Source organism: Tribolium madens, unplaced genomic scaffold (genome assembly GCF_015345945.1).
Source record: "Tribolium madens isolate multiple individuals breed KSU strain unplaced genomic scaffold, Tmad_KSU_1.1 Scaffold_97;HRSCAF=244;Tcas5.2_LG3a, whole genome shotgun sequence".
Classification (NCBI taxonomy): Eukaryota; Metazoa; Arthropoda; class Insecta; order Coleoptera; family Tenebrionidae; genus Tribolium; species Tribolium madens.
In genome coordinates, this window is record NW_025401069.1 from 8,143,618 (window position 1) to 8,164,375 (window position 20,758).

General features: G+C 32.1%; 1 protein-coding gene across 5 annotated transcripts in view; it reads right to left on the reverse strand.

Moving 5' to 3' along the window:
* Nucleotides 1-746: 746 nt before the first annotated feature.
* Nucleotides 747-20,758, reverse strand: part of LOC123014388 (homeobox protein OTX2-like) — a 38,766-nt gene continuing 18,754 nt past the window's right edge. For 2 of the 5 annotated variants that reach the window (XM_044413471.1, XM_044413470.1), the window contains exons 2-5: nt 17,360-17,493; nt 9,652-9,912; nt 4,829-5,001; nt 747-2,144 (exon numbers count right to left, since the gene is read on the reverse strand). In XM_044413471.1, coding sequence (XP_044269406.1) covers nt 1,545-2,144; nt 4,829-5,001; nt 9,652-9,912; nt 17,360-17,444 — 1,119 coding nt within the window. In that variant the 5' untranslated portion in view covers nt 17,445-17,493 and the 3' untranslated portion in view covers nt 747-1,544. Of the gene's footprint in view, nt 2,145-4,828; nt 5,002-9,651; nt 9,913-10,811; nt 10,949-17,359; nt 17,494-20,758 lie in introns of those variants that run through there. The other 3 variants (XM_044413472.1, XM_044413473.1, XM_044413474.1) reach the window with 3 other exon arrangements.

A 20,758-nucleotide genomic window follows, 5' to 3' on the forward strand; every position in this document is an offset into this window, starting at 1 on the left:
CAGTTTTGATTTTTTAAATGGAACATCTGTATATTATTTTTTTTGGATTTCTTGTTAAATTGTGTTTTAACAACCTTACCATTTTTTATTTATTTTTTAGGTAATCTGAAAATAAAATAAAATAAAGTAGGTAAGAAAAATAGAACTTTTCTATTTATTTTATCTAAAACAAGCAAACGACTGATTAATTCTGATTAAAGAAGTACGTAATGTTTTTAAAAGTAATGAAATTATTTCTGGGGGCGTTTTGTATAATCCAGCTCTGGTATGTAGACAATTTAATTATTTCTGAATTTTTGAATTACTTATATATAAATGATAATTTTCATATTCAACAAAGTTTTTACAGACACAAACATTTTGATGACTGATCCTTAGTTTAATCAAAAATTTTAAAAAACATTTTATCATTGTTTACCTATTTTTTTGAGATATTAAAACAATTATGTGTTTGTTTTTGTTTATTTTATTATACCTGTCATTTTTTTATGTTTATAACTTACAAGCTAATATAAGAATCATAGAACACTTTTTTCCAAAATTAGTAATTCTAAAATTTTGGGAAGGAATATTTTTACAAGTTACTAAATCTTTAGATTTAAATTTTTTAGGAACAAAAAATTGAAAAATTAAAGTACTCCTATTTAATTATATTTACTTACCTACTCGTATTTGTAGTGTGGAGAATTTTTTCTGGTATGTAGGTTTGGATAATGAAATGTAAACAAATTTTCATAAAATAAATACTTATTTATTTCAAGTAGTTTCAAAGTAAGATTTAAACTGCATACACAAAATTTAGTTTGTTTTTACGACAAAGACTTATAGAGTTGTACATAATATTACAAAAAATAGTATAAAGCGTTATAAAATTTAAAACAATCTGACTGAATTAACCCAAAGAATTCACCAATAATGTTTTGGTTTTAACATGATCAGTTAAACATTTTATCTGTAAGTTGCTTTTAAATTTACAGCAAGAGGGTTGGAAATTAGAAAATTTAATCCAAAAATAAAAACGTATAGGTATACGTATGATGTATACTTTGTCAAATAAATATGTGGCGGTCAAAGCAAACAATGTCTTACAAATAAAATATTTATACGATTGCCAAAACATATTCGGACGTGAGTAAAATCGCATTAGTTTTTCATATTACCATTATCATTTAATGTGAACGAGAATCTTATTTAAATGACTAACGCCATTTCACCCAAAATTTAGGCAATTGAGTATTTTTACGTTTTATAAAGCTACTTTTAATCTAAGTACAACATAAACTGCAAGTTATCAGTGATCCTGATATCAAACAAAATTATATAGCTACGACCTACAAAAATTATAATACAACCAATTGGGTTATAGTCCGCTTAACCCATGGACGAAATAAACTGTTATTTACAAATTATCCTTGGAAATTTTTAATGTAGTGCCTTTTTCGCATTCGAAATATACAATTTTAATTACACATGCACACTCACATAATTATTGCGTCTTTCGATGATATGTACACTTAAAAGTCTTAGATTTGTACTTGAGGTAATTAAGCCATATTCGCGAACTCCATACTGCAGTCGGGAGGATGCCTTGGTCCAAAATTTTGGTGGTGTGGAGCTGCCATTCCCATGGCACTATATCCAGTCATTTGGTACGTCCCAGCCATATTGTTCATGGCTTGCATATGGTTCTGGGTGGTCTGCGAATTGAGATAATCGGGTTGCATTTGCCCATAATACGTGGGCGCATAATTTTGGGCATAATAGTTATGGGAAGAGGTGTTGTGACCATGTCCATTGGTCGTCCAGTTAAACGAGTTGTACTCGTGCTGGTAGGCTAAAGGCGACGCTGACGGCGACGGCGTCGTGATAAGACTCGAGGTGTTGCTCCCATGGGGTGTGATGTTTCCTGTGGGTCTGTAGCTCTGCATCTGGGGAGACTCCTTCTTGATATTCACCGTCGGAGGCGACGCCGAAGTGGACGGCGTCGGTATCCCCGTCGGCGTGGGCACAGTCCTGGGAGTGGTCGCTGGTGAAGCCTTACTGGCCTTAACTTTCGTCGGAGACGTCGTCGTTCTCGAGGCGTTCTTGTTCTGTTGCTGCTGAAGCTGCTGCCGGCACTTAGCGCGTCGATTCTTGAACCAGACCTGAAAGGAAAAATGGCTGTTAACGACGGGTTATGCGGTAGTTTCTTCATATCAATCTCGAACACATTTGGATTTTCCCCTCGTAAAAATTGCTAGTCGATAATACATGTTTTATAGGTTGCTCGCCGGCGAGGAGGTTTATAAAGGCAAGAGGCGGGTTGTTTTCATGGAACAACCCCACATAATCCGGGAACTAATGGAAAACTGCCCCCTCGTTCCATGTTCTACCTATTGTGTTATTGTATTGAATAAAATATATACAGTTATCCCAGTGCGGTGCGTCCACAGATTGGATGCTGGGGGAATAAATTCGCAGGCCGTTATTGCTCATGTGAAATCAATCTTTGTTTTGGGACAGCTATATTGTGTTTAATTTGTAACTGATTCAACGAAAATACAAAATTTCATGATTTATCGACTCTAATTAAGATAAGCAATAATAATAATTGTTGTAATTGTCTCAAAATGCAGATTATCATCAATTACGAATTTAAAAAAAATGTCAAAAATAAATAAAAAGAATTATGTAAAATATTACAAATGTATCAATAATTATAAGTTATTTCTAAATAAAAGTACTATTGTCTTCTCATATCTTCAAAATTTTAAGCTTAAAAAAGAAAAAGCCCCCACTCAAAGCAGAGCATAATATCAACAAAAGCAACTAAAAATTTCTTATCATAATCTTTATAATCTTACATAATGTTTTCAAATCTATTTCATAACCAAAAATACTCTGAAAATCTAGTGTTTGCCACAACATAAACAAATTTTAAAATGATAGTTACTTAGGAAACACTTTGTGGTGTTTATAGTTACATTTTTCAAATTAATTTCACGTTGATTAAATATTTGAGAGATAGAAACTGTTAGTATTTCTTTATTTATAAGAAACAATGTGAACTTCAAAAGTATTATGTAGTTTGGCATAAAAAATTATATTCTCAAGACTACGTTACTTAATTAATATTTTTATTTACCATGTATTGGTTGTGCACAAAATCTATGTGCACAGGCCGCCAAAATTAACCGGACAACTAAAATTTTGCAATTTTTCACATTGCAATATTTTTGTTATTCTTAGTCAGATTTCGACGAACATTTCTAGTTTTGTCTTGTAAATGTTATATGTACCTAAAAGACGAAAGCACTGTTTTTTTACTTTTTTTGTACTGAGCTGTAGTATGCAACAGAGACAAAATTAAGTTTTTACTTATTTCAGATTATTGCCCGTTCTTTTCTGAATGAGGACCAATTTGTTTCAAAATTTTATCTTTAGGTACCCCAGAGATACAAAGCATTGAAAAAGACGTTGCTTTTCTAATGTTACTATAAATATTCGTTCAGAAAATAGGCTACATAAAAATGTAGTTAAACCGAAAATTATTGCTTATGTCACCAAAAGAGCACAATTACGTCTTTGAACACAAAAAATCTGAAAAACTTGGAACTTCAAAGGATTACAAGGCCTACTTAATACGAACATTCATTGAAATCGGAAATGTAATGCTTTTTTTGAAGGTTTATATCTCTCATGTCTCAAGAATTAAAATTATAGAAAATGTGGTACACAATTCAAAAAAAAATGGACGATAATTTAAAATCAGTAAAAACTTAAGTTTACCTGTGTCGCACACCACAGCTTAATATAAAAATAAGTAAAAAAACAATGGCTTCGTCTTTTGAGTATCACATTTAGAAGACAAAACTAGAGATGTTATTCAATAAAATTACAATAATCTATAAAGTTTTTTCTTTAAGCTTAACAAAAATTTGTCGAAATCCGACAAAGAATAACAAAAATATTGCAATGTCAGAAATCGTAAAATTTTAGTTGTCCGGTTAACTTTGGCGACCAGTGTATTTTTATTAACAAGAATTAATGTCTATTGGCTCCACTTTTGTTATCAATATAAAAAAATACACTCATGGATACTATTTTTTTTTTATTTTATAAATTATTATGATAATTAATTATTATCAAAATTATGATATTACAAAATATTTAGAATGTAGGTACGTCAAAAATTAAATTATAATGTTTTAGCATTTACCAAAAACTCAACACACTTTCATTGTAAGTACATACATAGTTTGAAAGAGTAAATAGATAAATATCATTTTTCAAAAATATAGTTTTTAGCACCTTGTAATTGCTTGGCGAGCATTTTTAGCACATATGAGCTGCATGGAACGTAGACAAACAGCAGCTGTGCTATGTGAAAAGACTAACCAGCCTTCAAATTGAATCATTACCCAGAGGACGGCAAACATTCCGCCCCTTGTATTATACCATTGTCATCGCTACACCACAAATGCAAGTTGGAGCCTTAACTCAGCATGTCGAACGTATAGAAGAAAAACAAATATACCGTAGTTGCATTTTCCACAGTCTCATGCATTATTAGCCCTTTCTGCATCGATAGTAAATTCCAGATGAAGCGCTACAAATTACTTTAAATGCAAAAAGGAAATAAAGGCGGAAATAACGGTGTAAAAGCCGGTAACGGATTTGTTGACATAGCTGGTTAAAGCGTGTAAACGCATAACTCATTTTTCATGACACTGACGAAAACTGTCAACGCTTTTCAAATTTGTGTATTGGTTTTGGGCAATAAGTCACAGTGTCAATGTTGGGGTAGACACATTTATTAAACATAGGTGGGCTGAATTCGGACACATACCTGCACTCTGGACTCGGGGAGATTGATCTTGACGGCGACTTCTTCTCGCATGAAGATGTCCGGGTAGCGTGTTTTCGCAAAGAGTCCTTCTAGAAGGTCAAGTTGTGCTCTGGTGAATGTCGTTCTTTCTCGTCGTTGTTTTCTGGGGTTGACGCCTGCAAAATATGAATAAACTAGGCATTATGCTTTTGCCAGTAGACTGAAAAACATTAATTATTCAAACATTGTCCACGACCGGGACTAGGAAAAATAAAAGTGTTGTGCACCTGGCAGCCTCCGAGGATCTCTTTCTAATTTTAAACCCGAATAACCCATTTATCACAAATGACTGACATAAATTCGTTAATTTGCATTCGAATTTATATCCAGTAGCTAGTCGGTTGGAAAAATCAAGTTAACAAATCATCGAAATTATTCTTCTGATCGCTGTCTCGCTTTATATGGTAAATTATGCCTCTGGATGAATTTCGTATAAAACTCAAGACCAGTAGCAGGAGTGGAATCAAATCTAAATTGTTCCAGTCTACATTTTCAACTCTTTATGTGCGTGCTTGCCGGATTACCTCGCTTGTTCAGCCAGCTGCTCTCTCTGTAGTCCTTTTTATTCCCGACATTTATCGGGGATTATATCGACGCGGCTGCTTCGAGGACGACTGCCTTTATATTTAATCAATACCTCCCAATGACTCCAAATTATTTTTAAAATTTATTCCTGCTCCATGTGTACTACACCCTCGAATAAATATTGCTCCGCTGTTCATACACGGAAACGCAATAACCTCAACAATCAATGCTTCGGGCTACCACCGCACGCAGGCTCTCCCGAAGTTATTGCCACTTGGGGTTTCCGTCTACTACTGCAATGAATACATCGGGTGCTAATAGATCTGTAAATACTGGGGCGGCTATTCTCCAAGGGGCGAAATTTGATACGGCGCTCTCAAGAAACCAATGCACCGTATTAAACTTCTAAATTATTCACCACCATAAAATTCTCGTATTTATTTCAAATCACTCAAAAATATCACATACCTTGATTTCTAATTTTAATTTTAATTGTAGTTAGAGTTTTCGATTTAAATTACAACACAATTTCTGTTAATAAAATCGTTGCAATTTCTTACAAAAGTCATTCCATTGAAAATGCAACTTTTTAAGCCACATTTTTATGAATGTACTTTTAACTCTATTTTTTAAATTCTAAATATCAAAAAAAAAACTAGTAGAACTAGTTTACTTTTTTCCTGTTTCACCAAATCCATATTTGTTAACTTTACATACTCTAGTTTTTGTAATATTGTAAATATATCGCACAAGGTTTGGTCGATACGGGGGGGTGAAAAAAAAGAGCAAAACTTAAAGTTTTAAATACCCCTACATTATCCGACCCTGACGATTGGGTTTATTTTCAATTACGAAGCTCATGTGTTAACTCAGATTAGCATTTTATCGGCGAGTGTATGTGTTTGCATTCACTGAGTGCAGCCAGTAGTTATAAGGGGTGTCAGGATTACTCTAAAACAAATATTTTCTTAACTTTGAACATGGGCGAAAGGCAAAAAAGTCATTATTACATCCACCAATTGTCTATTCCAGAAATCAGATTGTCAATTCAAAATTTGTTTGCCGTGAATAGATCATTGGAATGATTTATGTAAAGCCATTCAAATGTAATGTTTATGTTAATATTGACACTGCATAGTTTTAGACCGAAAATTTATATGTGAAAGAGTAACTGCGTTAGTTAATCGAGCTAAAATGTTTTTCCGGAGTATCGAATACAATTTTAGTCGTTGGAGTGAAATGCCTAATTTAAAACTAAACGAAGATGATACGAGTCGAGTAGCGGAGGCCCTTGGGGCCCGTCAAAACGAAAATACGACACAGTAGATTTTCTGGTTGCAATTTTATTTGTAAGTAGAGCGTCTCTGCGCATTATCTATCCCTTGCTGATGGCGTGGTGTAGAGAAAGAGGGTTTGGGGCAGGACGTGGAGCTACTCCCGGTGCAGGCAAAGAGAAGTGCCGTGTCAGAGAGAAGCTGAGCCGATTACCGGGGTGGTGGGTGGCCGTTGGCATGGCGACGGTTGTATAGCAGTCAATGCCTGCAAGAACTCTCTTTCTCTTGGTTTGCAGAAAGAGACCTCGTTGTCAAGGTACATGTGCTTTAAAATAATATAAACAAAATAGTACACGTCAGACTCAATTTTGGCAAGAATTGGGGCCTAACTACCACTGTTTGCTACTGTGAGGAAGAACATATGGTCGCTTGTTATGCAGGCGGGAAAGATACATTTCCTAAATCAATTTGTCATTTTAACTTTATTTGCAGAAGGGAGTACAGTTTGTTTTTTTACGCGCCCACCCTTGTTTGCTTTCTCTCCTTTCGCTATTGATGTTGCATCTTTTCCATGTACCTAACTTGAAATCAATAATTTTGACCGTTTCCGACGCTAGAACGGTCACAGGTTCTCAAGATATTTAAATTCAGTGAAGTAAGTAATCAGTGAAGCGCTTGGATGGATACAACAAGTCATCTCTGAAGAGAAATTTTGATTTTAGAAGCGAAACGCCATAAGTACACTAATTGACTTTGTCTTAATCTTTCAATTTCTTCACAATTTACTCCCACACTACAATATTGATCTCTCTACTATACCTAGTTAGTAGTACTCCTACACCAGCTTAGCAGTGATTGCATTGATCACCCTGAATACATCTACATTTGAATTATAGAGTTATCGACCTTTTACCCATTTTCAATACTGTTATTAAAGTTATACAGAAAAACTGTATACTATGTTCACAAAACTATTCTACAAGGATAGTTAAATTTGGTTTATTATTAATCTCAAAATAGTTCGTAAATAACAGTTACTACTCACTAAAGAAAAAAGATGTCTGTGTTGTTTGGCTAAAATGTGTAGGTAGGTATTTATATTCTTTAGTAAAAATTAAAAATAAGTAAATAGAAAGAAAACTATTAGTAATTCATTTTTATAGCACAGTAAGAAAGATATCAATGATCTTATAAAATGTCATAAATACCGTGCAATCAAAAAAAAATAAAATAAATTAGAGTAGGCGGTGATTAAAGTCCTTCAGATGGCAATCATGATTTTTGACATCAGATGTCAGCGGAAACTTTGACAAGTTTGAGTGGAATAATGTTCACTTTAGAGCAGAAAATTTTTATTGTTGCTAGTTATTACAAAAATGCTGTACCTACAAGACGAATAGGGTGAATGGTCATTTTCACAGTTAGTTTGTTTAGAAAATTTCCAGCCCAGATTCCCAGCCAATGTGTTGCCAACTGTAGAATTTAATCGACGCCTACTCTATTTTTTTTTTGATCGCACGGTATCTACTCAGTTGTTTTGAAGCTTCTGCCTCTTCGTAACTTACATCACTTACCGCAGGAATTAAGCGTGCAAATGTATATTTTACTCTTTAATCTAGAGTGATTTATTAAGAGAAAAAATCCCAGTTCAACATTTCATGACCACCGTTAACTGGACGAATTGTCGCCTGTTTCCGCTTGATTCCAGGCTTTATCAATTCGAGTCCGCCGCGTCTGAAAATCTGTAGTGTTGAAACAGCACGTGCGAGGGGCAGATAATTCACGGTTAAAATACCCCAATAAAACATCAGTGATTCAATTTGACACCCCAGAGAACGTTCATTGGCCAGGTGGTGGTTCCCATCGACCAGAATTGCTCTCGCTGCGAATCGAAACTAACTTGGCTACTGTATAAACGCGGTTATAAACTGAGGCAGAAATTCAATTTGGCCGCACTTCTACCGTGAACAATGCCATTTGCACCCTATTGCATACATTATATTTCCGACCAAGAGACCGGGAGGTTTCCAAATTAAAATTAATAATATTCGTGTCAGTAACAAATCCAGTACTTTGCATGATTAGAAGAGACATTATTACAACTCGATATTATCTAAAAATATGTACATTCGTATGATATGTATGAACAATGGTGGTCCAGCCATTGTTTAAAATGACGTTGTAAGAACGGTAACCCGGATTAGCCCGGATTTAAAGTGTGGAGCGGCTCCTGTGGATAAAGTCGCCGTTACACGCCCAAATCTCGCAATTTTGATAACATCCGTCGTTTTGACTTGAACTAAAAACCGATCTGAATGATATTTGTCGAATAACAAAGACACACAAATTAATTTATGAAAGCGTGCTGTCACCTGAATCAGAATTTATAAGTGACAGAAAAACAAGCTACATATTTAATTCTGACAACGCATAAATAAGTATTGTGCTCGTCTTTCTCGTTTTAATTAATTTCACAAGAACTTGTTTTATTTAGATTTCGACTCGCCTCAAGATATTTTGTTTAAAAATGGTTCCGTCGGGATTATTGATGTGACTTTTGAGGGGTCATCGGGTAGTAAACATACAGTAAACATATACGTATACGAGAAGCCTATAAAAATACAGTGACACGACACTTGGGAATAAATGGGCTTCTTACTGATACTTAATATCTAGCAAAACATCCACGTTCCGACACCTACAATTTCTAATTTAATTACATCCAGTTATTCTGGAATGATTGCCTATGTTTGAGACCAACCTCATAATTTATTCCTGTTAAAAAAATTAGATCAAAATAATTAGCATAAATAAGTCTTTAGATAATTCGAATGTATCTAAACTAGAATCATGTATATAATTAAATCAAAAAATGTGTAAAACAAAATAAAAAGTTTCTAGTGTTGGATTTGCTATTTCCGGAAAGAGATAATTTTTTTGTTGGCTGTGGGACAGTATTGCTGACAATTAATTGTATAAATTTACCTTGCGGGAAGGGAACAGACTCCAGAGGGTGTCCCAGACCGAAGCCTAGCGCGGGCATGGGCATCCCGGAAAGCCCGCCACCCAGCCCGGAACTAAGCGAAGGATGCGGCGCATACGGCGGTCCGTGCGGTGCCGTTTGTTGCTTAACAAATCCTTGCATGTTCATTGGGAGATAAAAACTTCCTTCGCCGACACTTGCCGCACACCCTCCTCTGTTATCTTCTTCTGGTGGAGGGGTCGTTTTGAGGCAGGATATTTTTACTGCAACAACAGAATGTCACCTCAAAATAAAGAAATATTTTGTTACATCCGACGCATGAACGACAAAATTCTCGGTAAGAAAATATTGAAGTTTGCCGCGTTTCCACTTTTTCTAAAGGTTTTGAAAGAAGCGCTGAAAGAGATAATCTGCTAGAGATCTCTGCCGCCATTTGGTGGTAAGGATTTTTGAAAACTAGTTTGTTTCGTGAAAACAGGTAACGAGGTGGAAATATTTAACGACTTGTCTTGCAGCTTCTGTACTTTTTAAAGTACGTTTACAAAGAATCTGCAGAGGTATCGGTTAGGAGAATCTACGGATAAAGTTAAAAGCAAGTAAGAAAATAAGAGCATTAATTATGTCTGATATAATATACGAGTAGCATTCGTATCTAATAAAGTTTTGATCTTTAATTAAATACTTTCTTTCCTCTTTCGTTACTTGTGTGCCTATTTTATATCAAAATGAATTACAGATTTATACAAATAATATGTTTATCTTTAATAACTTCAATGTAGTTAATACAATTTTTCCTATATTTCAGCAACACAGAAATTTACTATTAGTTACTATAACCGAATCGACTCATGATAGACTTCTTAACGTCGTAAGACACCTAATACCTACTCGTATTTTTAACTGAAAAATATGTGTATCTTTTATAAGTTTCTTAAACTCTTTTATAAAACAAACATTAAGAAAACTTATGAGTTTAGAATATTTTTTTTTATTTCAGTCTCATTACAAGTGTATATGTTGCTATCAGATTTACTATTTACTTTACTACATCTGCATACATACTAAAGTTCGACTAACCTGTAATTTTTGTAAAAGAAAATCACTTCCGACTAGCATAGATACATACTACACAGATATAGATACATACTAAAATTCGACTAACCTGTAATTTTTGTAAAAGAAAATCACTCGACTAGCACGGATACATCCCTTATTATCACATATACATTCAACTATTGCACTAGGTCCGCCGTCGGATCACAAACACTGGAATATTTACAGAACTCACATAATACTAACGTCAATTGCACACTTTTTGTCGAAAAACTGACCTGTTCACCTTAACCGATTTGTGTAAACTGACTCTAAGTTCGACAGTGGTTTTATATTTCATGAGGTAGTTACAGTGTTATTGGGGATATGGCTACGTAGATAAAGGTAGACTAACCATTGTAGGTACTGGGGGATGATCACCGATTGGTACCTCATAGGGTCGAGTGAGAGGGGCACAAAGTTTGCCTTGAGTGGGGTAGTGCAGTTATTTTTCTCGATTGTTTCTTGAATTTGCCGGACGTGAGACTATGCAGTTTCTAACAGTGATTTTTTTCTACCAAATTTACCTGCCTTGATAGCAAAAAATTACAGAATTGAACCAATTATTGCACTGATTTTAATAAAATTTAGTACTCTCGTTCAAAAATGTATTTTCCAATTTATTAACCTAACAATATAATTTAATTCAGTTTTCATAAATAATTAACTCTAAACATGTACCTACTTAGTTAAAACAATAATAAAAAGATTTGTTTTAATTCACTTTAATGTACCTTTACTGTAAACTGTTTAAATTTTATTTTATATACTTACACCATAACAATCAGTTTGTCAAAATTATTTTGTTGGTTTAGATTTATTGCAACCAAGAGGGTGTTAACAAGGAACACCTACTTTCTATTCGAGTTACCAACCCTTGTGCACTCAACATAATTATTGTCATTAGTATTTTCTAAAAGTATTCACAGTAAAAGGTCTAGAGATTAATACCTGGGGTGACTTTACTTCATAAATAATATTCACTGTCCACAAGTCTAAATGGCGATTAGGAATTTATATCCTAAAGGTAAATAATCTCTATTATCATTTTACAGAGAAACTTAGGACACTTTTCTCTTCAAGTGTGCATAGAAAGGGATCATGCAGGTTTAGATAAGAAAGTTTACATCTCACCTGGTGATAAGTAATGACTTTAGCTGGAATTTGTGACGAGATATTCTTGACGTGAAACTTACTGACAAACAATTTTTCAAAGAGATTTTAAAACACACAACTAATAGAAAAATTTGTATAAAGAGGTTTATTGGCAATTTATTGACGATAATTCTTTGTATTAAATTGTAGACTAGTCTGTAAAGAAGCCATTTTTGTAATGATACAATCGCATGTAATCCGTTTGAATAATGACACTTATGAATGTTAATGCTTTAGTTAATGCAATAAATCGATGTTAGTCTCATTCCAATATCGCCGTAATTTTGAATAAATTAACTGGTTTGCTCATTTTAATCTCATTATCTTTACAGATATCGATGACTGTATTTGAAACGCTTATTTGGCGCTTAAAGTCAACACATTGCAGGCCTTTTCGATTGTTTAATTTAAGAAGCCTCCCCAAACACCAACCAACAATGACAATTGAATAAATAAAAAGCGCAAATAGATAGTAGGGAATAATCCAGGATAATCAGGATGAAGTCTGTAATAAAATAACCCAATAATAGAGAGAAAAAGCGTGTGCCAGGCGAGGCAAAGCAGACAGACTCCGATTATCCTGCTTATGTATGTCGATTACTTCTCTAACCTGCTTAGGGCCTTGCCTTCACGTGTTGTAAGAATGTGTGAGACCCGTTTTAGGTACTCAGAAATTCCGATACTATCTATTTTACCACCCTGCGAAAAGAGATTTACTCGAGATTAACGACGCTCAAAACTAACCACTGTGTAACTGAATTATATGACATTACGACTCTGTTATAGATTTTATACAGATTTGTTAAACTTATTTAGTTAAGGTTTATTTAGGCAATTTAATAGTCATATTTATAGCACCAAGATTGACAACCTACAAATCAGATTTCTCTAAAAAAATATATAATGCTCAAAGGTGTCAAAAAGTGAAAAAATAAATTTTAAAGTAATTATGTAGGTGGAATGTCGTTTTCAGATTTGAAAGCCCTGTGTATCAAGTTAAATTAAAATTTCATCCTTATAATTTATTCATGGAAACGCCAATTTATATTTGGTAGAAAATGCTACCTAACAAGACAGCTAGCTCCCAGTAAATTAAAAAGCAATCTAGACTTGCCAATGGTACATGTGGGTATGTCCTTACTTTCCCCACCAAAGCAAAGACACGCCCTAATGTGGCACACGCGCTCTTAATACTCTAAGCTCCTCCCAGAACAGCTGCAATGATTTTTTTGTCGGTTGTCCTGTCAATAAAAGAACAAAAAACGATGAAATGTATCTTTGACGTTGATGTGCAGTTGGTCTTTCTACATTACGTATACAACTATAATAGATACGTATATTTTTTACATTAAGATTTTTGACATGTTTTGTTCGTAGTTTTCATCACGGTATCTGTAATATTGATAAATGATGCTATCACTATTGAATTTAACTGTAATTGTTATTTTATTGGTTTATTTAGTGATACTTAAACAAATTATGTATTAAATTTAATATTATCTACATAATAGAACATTCGGATTTTTCAACAGTGAACAACATTTTATGGATAACTTTAGAAAAAACTTTTCAAATGTATTGGTTATGGTAGTCACAGCTCTATAAGCAATCAACATTATATACACTGCCTTTTGTAAACTTCTACTTAATTTATTAAAACAGCTTGAATACATTTTAGAAAAAACCTTTTTTACAGAAAGTGTCTTTTACTTTAAACGAAAAAGTCGACTTTCAAATTTTTAGAGTTTATATCATATTTTCCACTTACTTACAAGGTGTTTCCTGATAGGTGAAACGACTCTTGTAAAAGATAAAAATTCTCGATTAAAATTTTTATTTTTCCATTTGGTTAGACTAAGTTCTAACATAATATAAGTTTTGAAAAATTAAGTATTTCTTAGAAATGTACAAAAAAACTTATTTTACTGTGGAGTAAAGTACCTTTTATGTGGCAAATACGAAAAAAGTTATTAATAAAAGTTGTTTAGAACCCTCAAAATATTTAAATATTCAGTAAAGGAACTGACATGATCTTCATATACATGTGGAGAATGCCACAAAAATGATGTGGCTGAATCTGTATGTTACCGTCAAAAGTACACTGTAGGACTCTAATTTATAAAAACTGTCAAAGTTATTACAAGTATCTTCAAAAATTTTAAACAGTACATTAATTAACTCATAGTGGTATCTGAGAATGTATTTTGGTTTGCGTCTGAAAATCGGTGAGAGTAAGTGTGACAGCCTGTATATCGACTTTACTAATGTATACAATTTTTGTTTTTTTATTATAGTTTGAGAAATATTTAACATTTTTTAAATAATTTAAACAGAGTAAATAATTCAGCAGGCTGACTTGGATAGAATGGAGCACACAGCCTCTATTTTTATAATAGAGCATCAGCAGGCTTTCTTATTGAACTTTTTTATTTGAGTTTGCCAAAAATTTAACATTTTTAAAAATTCAAATAATACATACAGTCTGTTTTTTCTTTAAATAGAAATTACCAAGTCAAAATTTTGGTGAAAAAATAGGTACCTAGCAGCTTGTCTCCGTAGCCACAAATTTTGTTTGCTCTTTGTTTTTGTCCCTAGAAATTGTGTTAAAAAATTATGGCTATGTTCTCAAATTAAAATGTTGTCAAAATTTCGACTTTTATAAATATTTAATTTACGATTTTTTTATCTGTTGCAACAATACAATTTTATCTGAACAAGGAAATAATTCCAGTGACCCTCAAACCGTGTACCAATATTTTGGAGTTAAATAACATTCTTGATAATAACAATTGTGCGAGTTTTTTTTTTCAGTTACAGTATTTCTGTACCCTTCTATTACTATTAGGTCAATTTTCAACTCCAAGACTGTAAACACCCTGTATATACAGAAATAAGTTATTTAGTAAAAGATACAAGTGGGTATTATGATGATTGGCAATAAATTTTGTGTAATTTATTGAAATGAGCTCAAAGTTGATGCATTTTTAAATTCCTTGTTCGCCAGTGTACCTACCTACATGCTTAAAATTTATTAAAACTCAACTTATTTAAGTTATATTATTATATTATTAAGTTATAAATTTTATTTTAATGTGTATTTTTATAAAAAATATGAATATGTATTGAACATTTTTAGATTAAAAGTACACGTACAAAACTAAATTTTTCTATTTCGCATTTGCTATGACGATTTTGTGTAACAGTTTTATCAAAAACAGTGTCACAAAATGCAACTTTGTAACTTGTAACATTGTTTCTGACAAGTAAAGGTAGAGTAGGTATGCAATATTTTTACCAGCACCGACTGCATACTGTCGTTTAAAAGTTAAAAGTTATTGTGCATACCGAAACTAATGCAGTTTGAACTACATACAAATTTTCCGGCTTATTAGAATTGTAAACACGGAATTTCGGACGATTTGTCGTTTGACTGACATAAAAATGTAAAACGGGCTTCAGGCAACTAACCTCACTGTTGGTTTTTGTAATTTTTATCCTGACAGCTAGAGGAAAAATGACAACAAATTAAAATAATTTATTAAACTTTTAGAAACACGTATTGCTGGCATTATTGTTTTAAAAAATCGACGCCAAAAATTAAAATTAAAACTTTCAAATTTTAGTTTTAAACGTCAATCATAATGATTATAAAGCATGGCTTACATTGACATTTTTAAACTGACATAAATTTGATGTCCAAAATTCCGTGTCCGCCATTGTATTTCTCATGGAACACTCTGTATAAATTGTGCAAGTATGCAATTAAACATCCTTTGCGTTTATAATGTTGCCTAAGACAGTTATATAGAGCCAGAATCCACGCTCCAACAACATATGTATACCGTCTTTTATGCCTGAACAATTTATTATCTAACAAGTAAAGTTTGTTTTTTTAAATAGAAATGCACCATTAGCAAATTCATTGGTTATTTTAATAAAGAAAGTTGGCAGTTGCAATTTTTGAATTAATTTGAAAACAATCTCATCAAACGTCTAAGAAAAAATCGTGTAAGAAAATTTAGAGAGTTTAGAGAGAATTTAGCAAGAAATTGACGAGAATACACAATAAACAAGAATGAGAAAGAACGCAATTATTAAATAAGGGTGTCTGGTTGCACTTTATTTGAGAAAGGAGTCAATAAAGATACAATTTTGTAACTAAAGCTGAAGAAGAATTTAGAACATGCATCAACTTCGAGCTTACACAAAATTTATTGCCAATCTTTATAATACCTGCTTGTATCTTTTGCAAAATACCCTTTTGTTTTTTGCCCCTTTTTTATTGAAATTTTTATAACATTGTACTTATACTTGCGGTGTTTTTCTATAAAAATTATTAGCATTACCTTAGGTAATGACCTTTGTTCTCAAGTATTCGATTATAACGCTTTCAGAGAGAAAATTGTTAAAAGTCAACATTTTAACATCTCAACATAAAAACATAACCGTAATTTTTTAACAAAATTTCTAGAAACAAAAACAAAAAACGAACAAAATTTTTGGCTATGGAGATAAGCTACAACCAATTTTTTTCACCAAAATTTTGACTTGTGGTTTCCATTAAAAGAAAAAACTTTATTTAAATATTGAAACTGGTATAACATTGCCAGTTTTTCTAAAAGTCACAAGATTTAAAAAAATGTAAAAATAAGACACAACCTGCTAATAATTAACTTACTTTTATAGGATTATGTTTTTTACTTTGCTTATTACCTTGACTTTCTATGATGCTTCTTATCTACAAAAGTAGCACTATAATAATAATTATTATCGTCTACATATACTCGCATTCATTATACGCTTTTTATTACAGTTATTATTAAAAATTGCAAAGATTTCTAAATTATATGAAACACATTAAATATGCATAGGTAGCTTACGTATAAAAATACACATGTATTTTTATTTATTAAAGAATTACGCCAACTAACAACTATCATCTTCTAGACACAACTAAACAGACTTTTTTTCTTATGAATAAGACCATGGCAAAAAATTTTTTGGCTGAATGAAAATCCTTTCCAGTTGTTAACTTTGTAAAAAATGCGCCCCATAAATCTGTGGATATAATTTGAAAGTCGTTGTTGAGCAGGGATGAAAGCTTATAAAAAGCACATTTCATATCATTTGACAGGCCAAAGCGGAAACAGCCCTCCAATAGAATCTAGTTTAAGGTGACAAGTATAGCATCCTTACCCCATGCAGGCAAGAGCGGCTTGATTTCTTTATACGCGGTTTGGTCACAGTTAAACCCTCATTCTCAACGAGAAACCATACATAACTGTTATAAATGATATGACAATAGATAAGAAGGAAATTGCAATTTGCAAATTGCATTCAAATTTTCAGTTTCACATAATGATTAATTTTTTACGCGTAGTTATACCTAAATATGTAGTTGAAACGAAATTGAGAAAATTTTATTGTATTTTACATCAACAGATATCAAATATAAGTACTCACATGGCTGAGATCGTCGTTGTCTATAATTCACATTTCCATATGTACAAAACCTTTCCAAACTATGTACTGCCTCTGGAGGCCACATTTTTTCATCTTTTTTGAGTCCTCAAGCATTCCTAATGCTGTTGACAGTCCTGTACAAAAATAGTAAGAATAAGATTTTCGAAACACAAGTATTAGTTGTAAAATTTTTAAGTATAGTTTAAATATTAAAAAAAACTTGACTACAGACATTTTTATGTTCTTTGCCTTTAAAAATAAGAAGCTCTGAAAGGTGTCGTCGTATTAATTTGGTTAAAAAGACTAAATAAAAATTTTATTTATGATTCCAGGTATTTTAAAAGCAATAATCCAATAAGTGTAAATCAAATATTTTCGTGGAAATCGTTATAAAAATGAAAAACATTTCTGAAATTTTAGCATTTAAATTTTATGGTCGGTGCTTGCACCAAGCAAGCACATTATTACTATGTGTTTCGAGTTCATTACTACTAAATTGCACCATTAATCAGACACCCAATTAGATTTTAACAAATTAACATAGCTATAAAAATCATATTAAATTTAGAAGAATTTTAATAGAAAAAACAAAATATTGCTATAATAAAGTTACGAAGGCTGAATTATTCATGATAATAATGATACTCCCTTCGTCATAACTAAATATATTTATACACACTTCTTTATAATTAAGAAACAGTTAGATATTGCCGACTTGCTACCGAATCCAGTTTGACGACAATAAATTCTCTTTTTATGAACTTATGTAAATTCAGTTTCTATATATAGGAACCCGTTGATGATCACGTTTCTCCTCTCAAAACTGATACACAACTCACGTTCGTTATTGCCAGTTTCCAATAACCTCAAATGTGCCCGCGAATTTTATCTCGCATACGTTTCATAAGTGAATTAATATCTCGTCTTTATGTATTAGGCAATAAAATAATGTACAGAAACTGTATCACATAAACCAAATTTCTTACAGCACCATTCCAAGAAAAGCGTAGCAAATTGGATATATGCTACCACCCGAATTCGAATAAAAGTAACAAATGATTTAATTCACCACACTTGACTGCCAGTTTTCACGCTCATAATTCTTGACATTTATTTATTTCAACTTTTTTGCACCTGTATATTTTACATTATTTTTTATTATTACGTTTAAATTTTACTTTCTTACATATTTACATACGTGTTAGACGTATGAAAACGAAAAATTAGGTAGCTATATCGGTTTTTGTGTGTTTGAGTATAATGTTAAAACTTGAAAAAAAAAATTGAATTTAGTAGAAGCTGCTTGATTTTAATCTTTATTCAGCCTAACAACATACTATCTTATTTTTTACATCTAGAGAGGAAAAATATAAATACCTATAGTTGTATTTGTCACTTTATTACAAAAAATACATTTTTTGTATAAATAATATACAAGCATATTTCATTTTGTAAAATCTATTTTGACAATTGTATGCCTAGTCTAATACAAATGGTGACTTAACATCTTATAGCACATCAGCACCACAAAAGTACCGAAACCGCTTTCTGCACATGTATCTGTCATACACATGATAAATGACTTAGTTTTAATAATCAAATTTTATAACCAGTCCGAGAACTTCTATGCAAACAAGCGGTTCGGAGCTTCTCTGGTGGAAGCAACGAAGGTGCGGTGACATTAAAAAATTATACACAGCGTGGCTAACCTCACAATGTAACAAATAAATCACGGTTGTAACCTTCACTTACACACATATACCTATACACGTAGTCGGAGAGAGAGGTCACTGTTTCTGATAACACAACTCTTCTGTATTACCGACACAGCTACCGTGGATTACTTGTCCTTATAAGCTGAATTTATTGGAATTTATATACGAACATCGGCTCGCTGGATGACTTTGGTGGGTCCAGCTCGTTCTTTCAGTTTTCATCTCAGTTTTTTATTGACCAGCAAAAATAAAAAAAGTTTATTTGTACACTTCAAGTTAACACCTTAAAAGCAAAAGGAAAAGATACTACGTATTACTGAAATTGAAATTCAGCCTCTACACATTATGATACCTACTTGTTTGACAAATTTTATGCATATAAGACATATGCTGTTTTCTTTTTATGTTTCATATTGAAATATTATTGTTATTACTATTATTCCTACTATTATTACTGGTGGTTACCTATAACTTTAAAAACACTATCGACATATGCATGTGAATATGTAGATTTACTTGGTTTTTTGATGTTTAAATAGATTTTTTTTTAATTAAGTGAAAAGAAAATAACTAAACAATGATCTATGTATGTATTTCAAAATCCACTTAATATACAAGTGATAAATCAAAACAATTTTAAAATAATAATGTAACGTGCACAAAGGACTTTAGTATTGAGCTAATATACTTTATGATTTGTGTTTATGATTATGTGTAAATGTAAAAGCTTATTATTTTCATAGTTTTGTGCCAAGAATTACATAATAATTTCTCCTCCTAGGTAGTAAGTACGAGTAAAAAATGTAAGAAAAGTTACAGAAGGCATTAATAGTTGTAATATTGTTTTTCCCTGTTTTTTTTTGATGTGTTTGAGTTTTTAAAATCATTCTGATTGAACAAATTATTATCTTCGAATTCCTATAATCTAAGACTAAATATTTAATTAATTATAAAACATACCAATTACGGTTTTCCTCACAGAGCATTACATTTTAATAAATTATTCATAAGTTTATAAATAAATCAATTTTGGTTAGTTGGTATACCTAATACACAATGCAAGGCATATGTGTATGCGGAAGAAACAACTTTGTATTGACTTCTTTATTACTCATATAAATATTTTTGTCTTTGTACCTAATTAAAATATTTATCTTAACTTTAGTTTACATCTAAAAATTAATGTAAATTAAATTAATACTACATTTTATAGATACGTACAAACATTACAAACGCTGTAGCAATTAGAAATAACACATTGAACCTTAAATTCTCTCACAATCAGCTTATATTCACTATAAATCATGAGTCCGTTTTGTTACTGGATTAGATGACATGACCTACATAAGTAACTAAGTTTCAATTAATCAAAATCAGTTATTGCAGAAGTTTACTTATAAGGACAAAAACTTTTTCTAATTATTGTTCTATTAACCGGTTGTTGAGCGTTTAAAAATTCGGCGGTCTCCTCATTAACAAAGCGCCGCCGAAGGAAACTGAAAGCTGATATCTCCAATTTAATTTATACCTTAATTGGTCATTTTTGAAAATAAAAGTGTTAAAAAATTAGAATGCTACTATGAGAAATATTGCCTGACTGTTTATTCATATTCAAATTTAACTCCATCACAGTCTGAACGGCGAGGAATGCGGTTCTTTACAAAGGTGTTGAATCGGTTAGTTC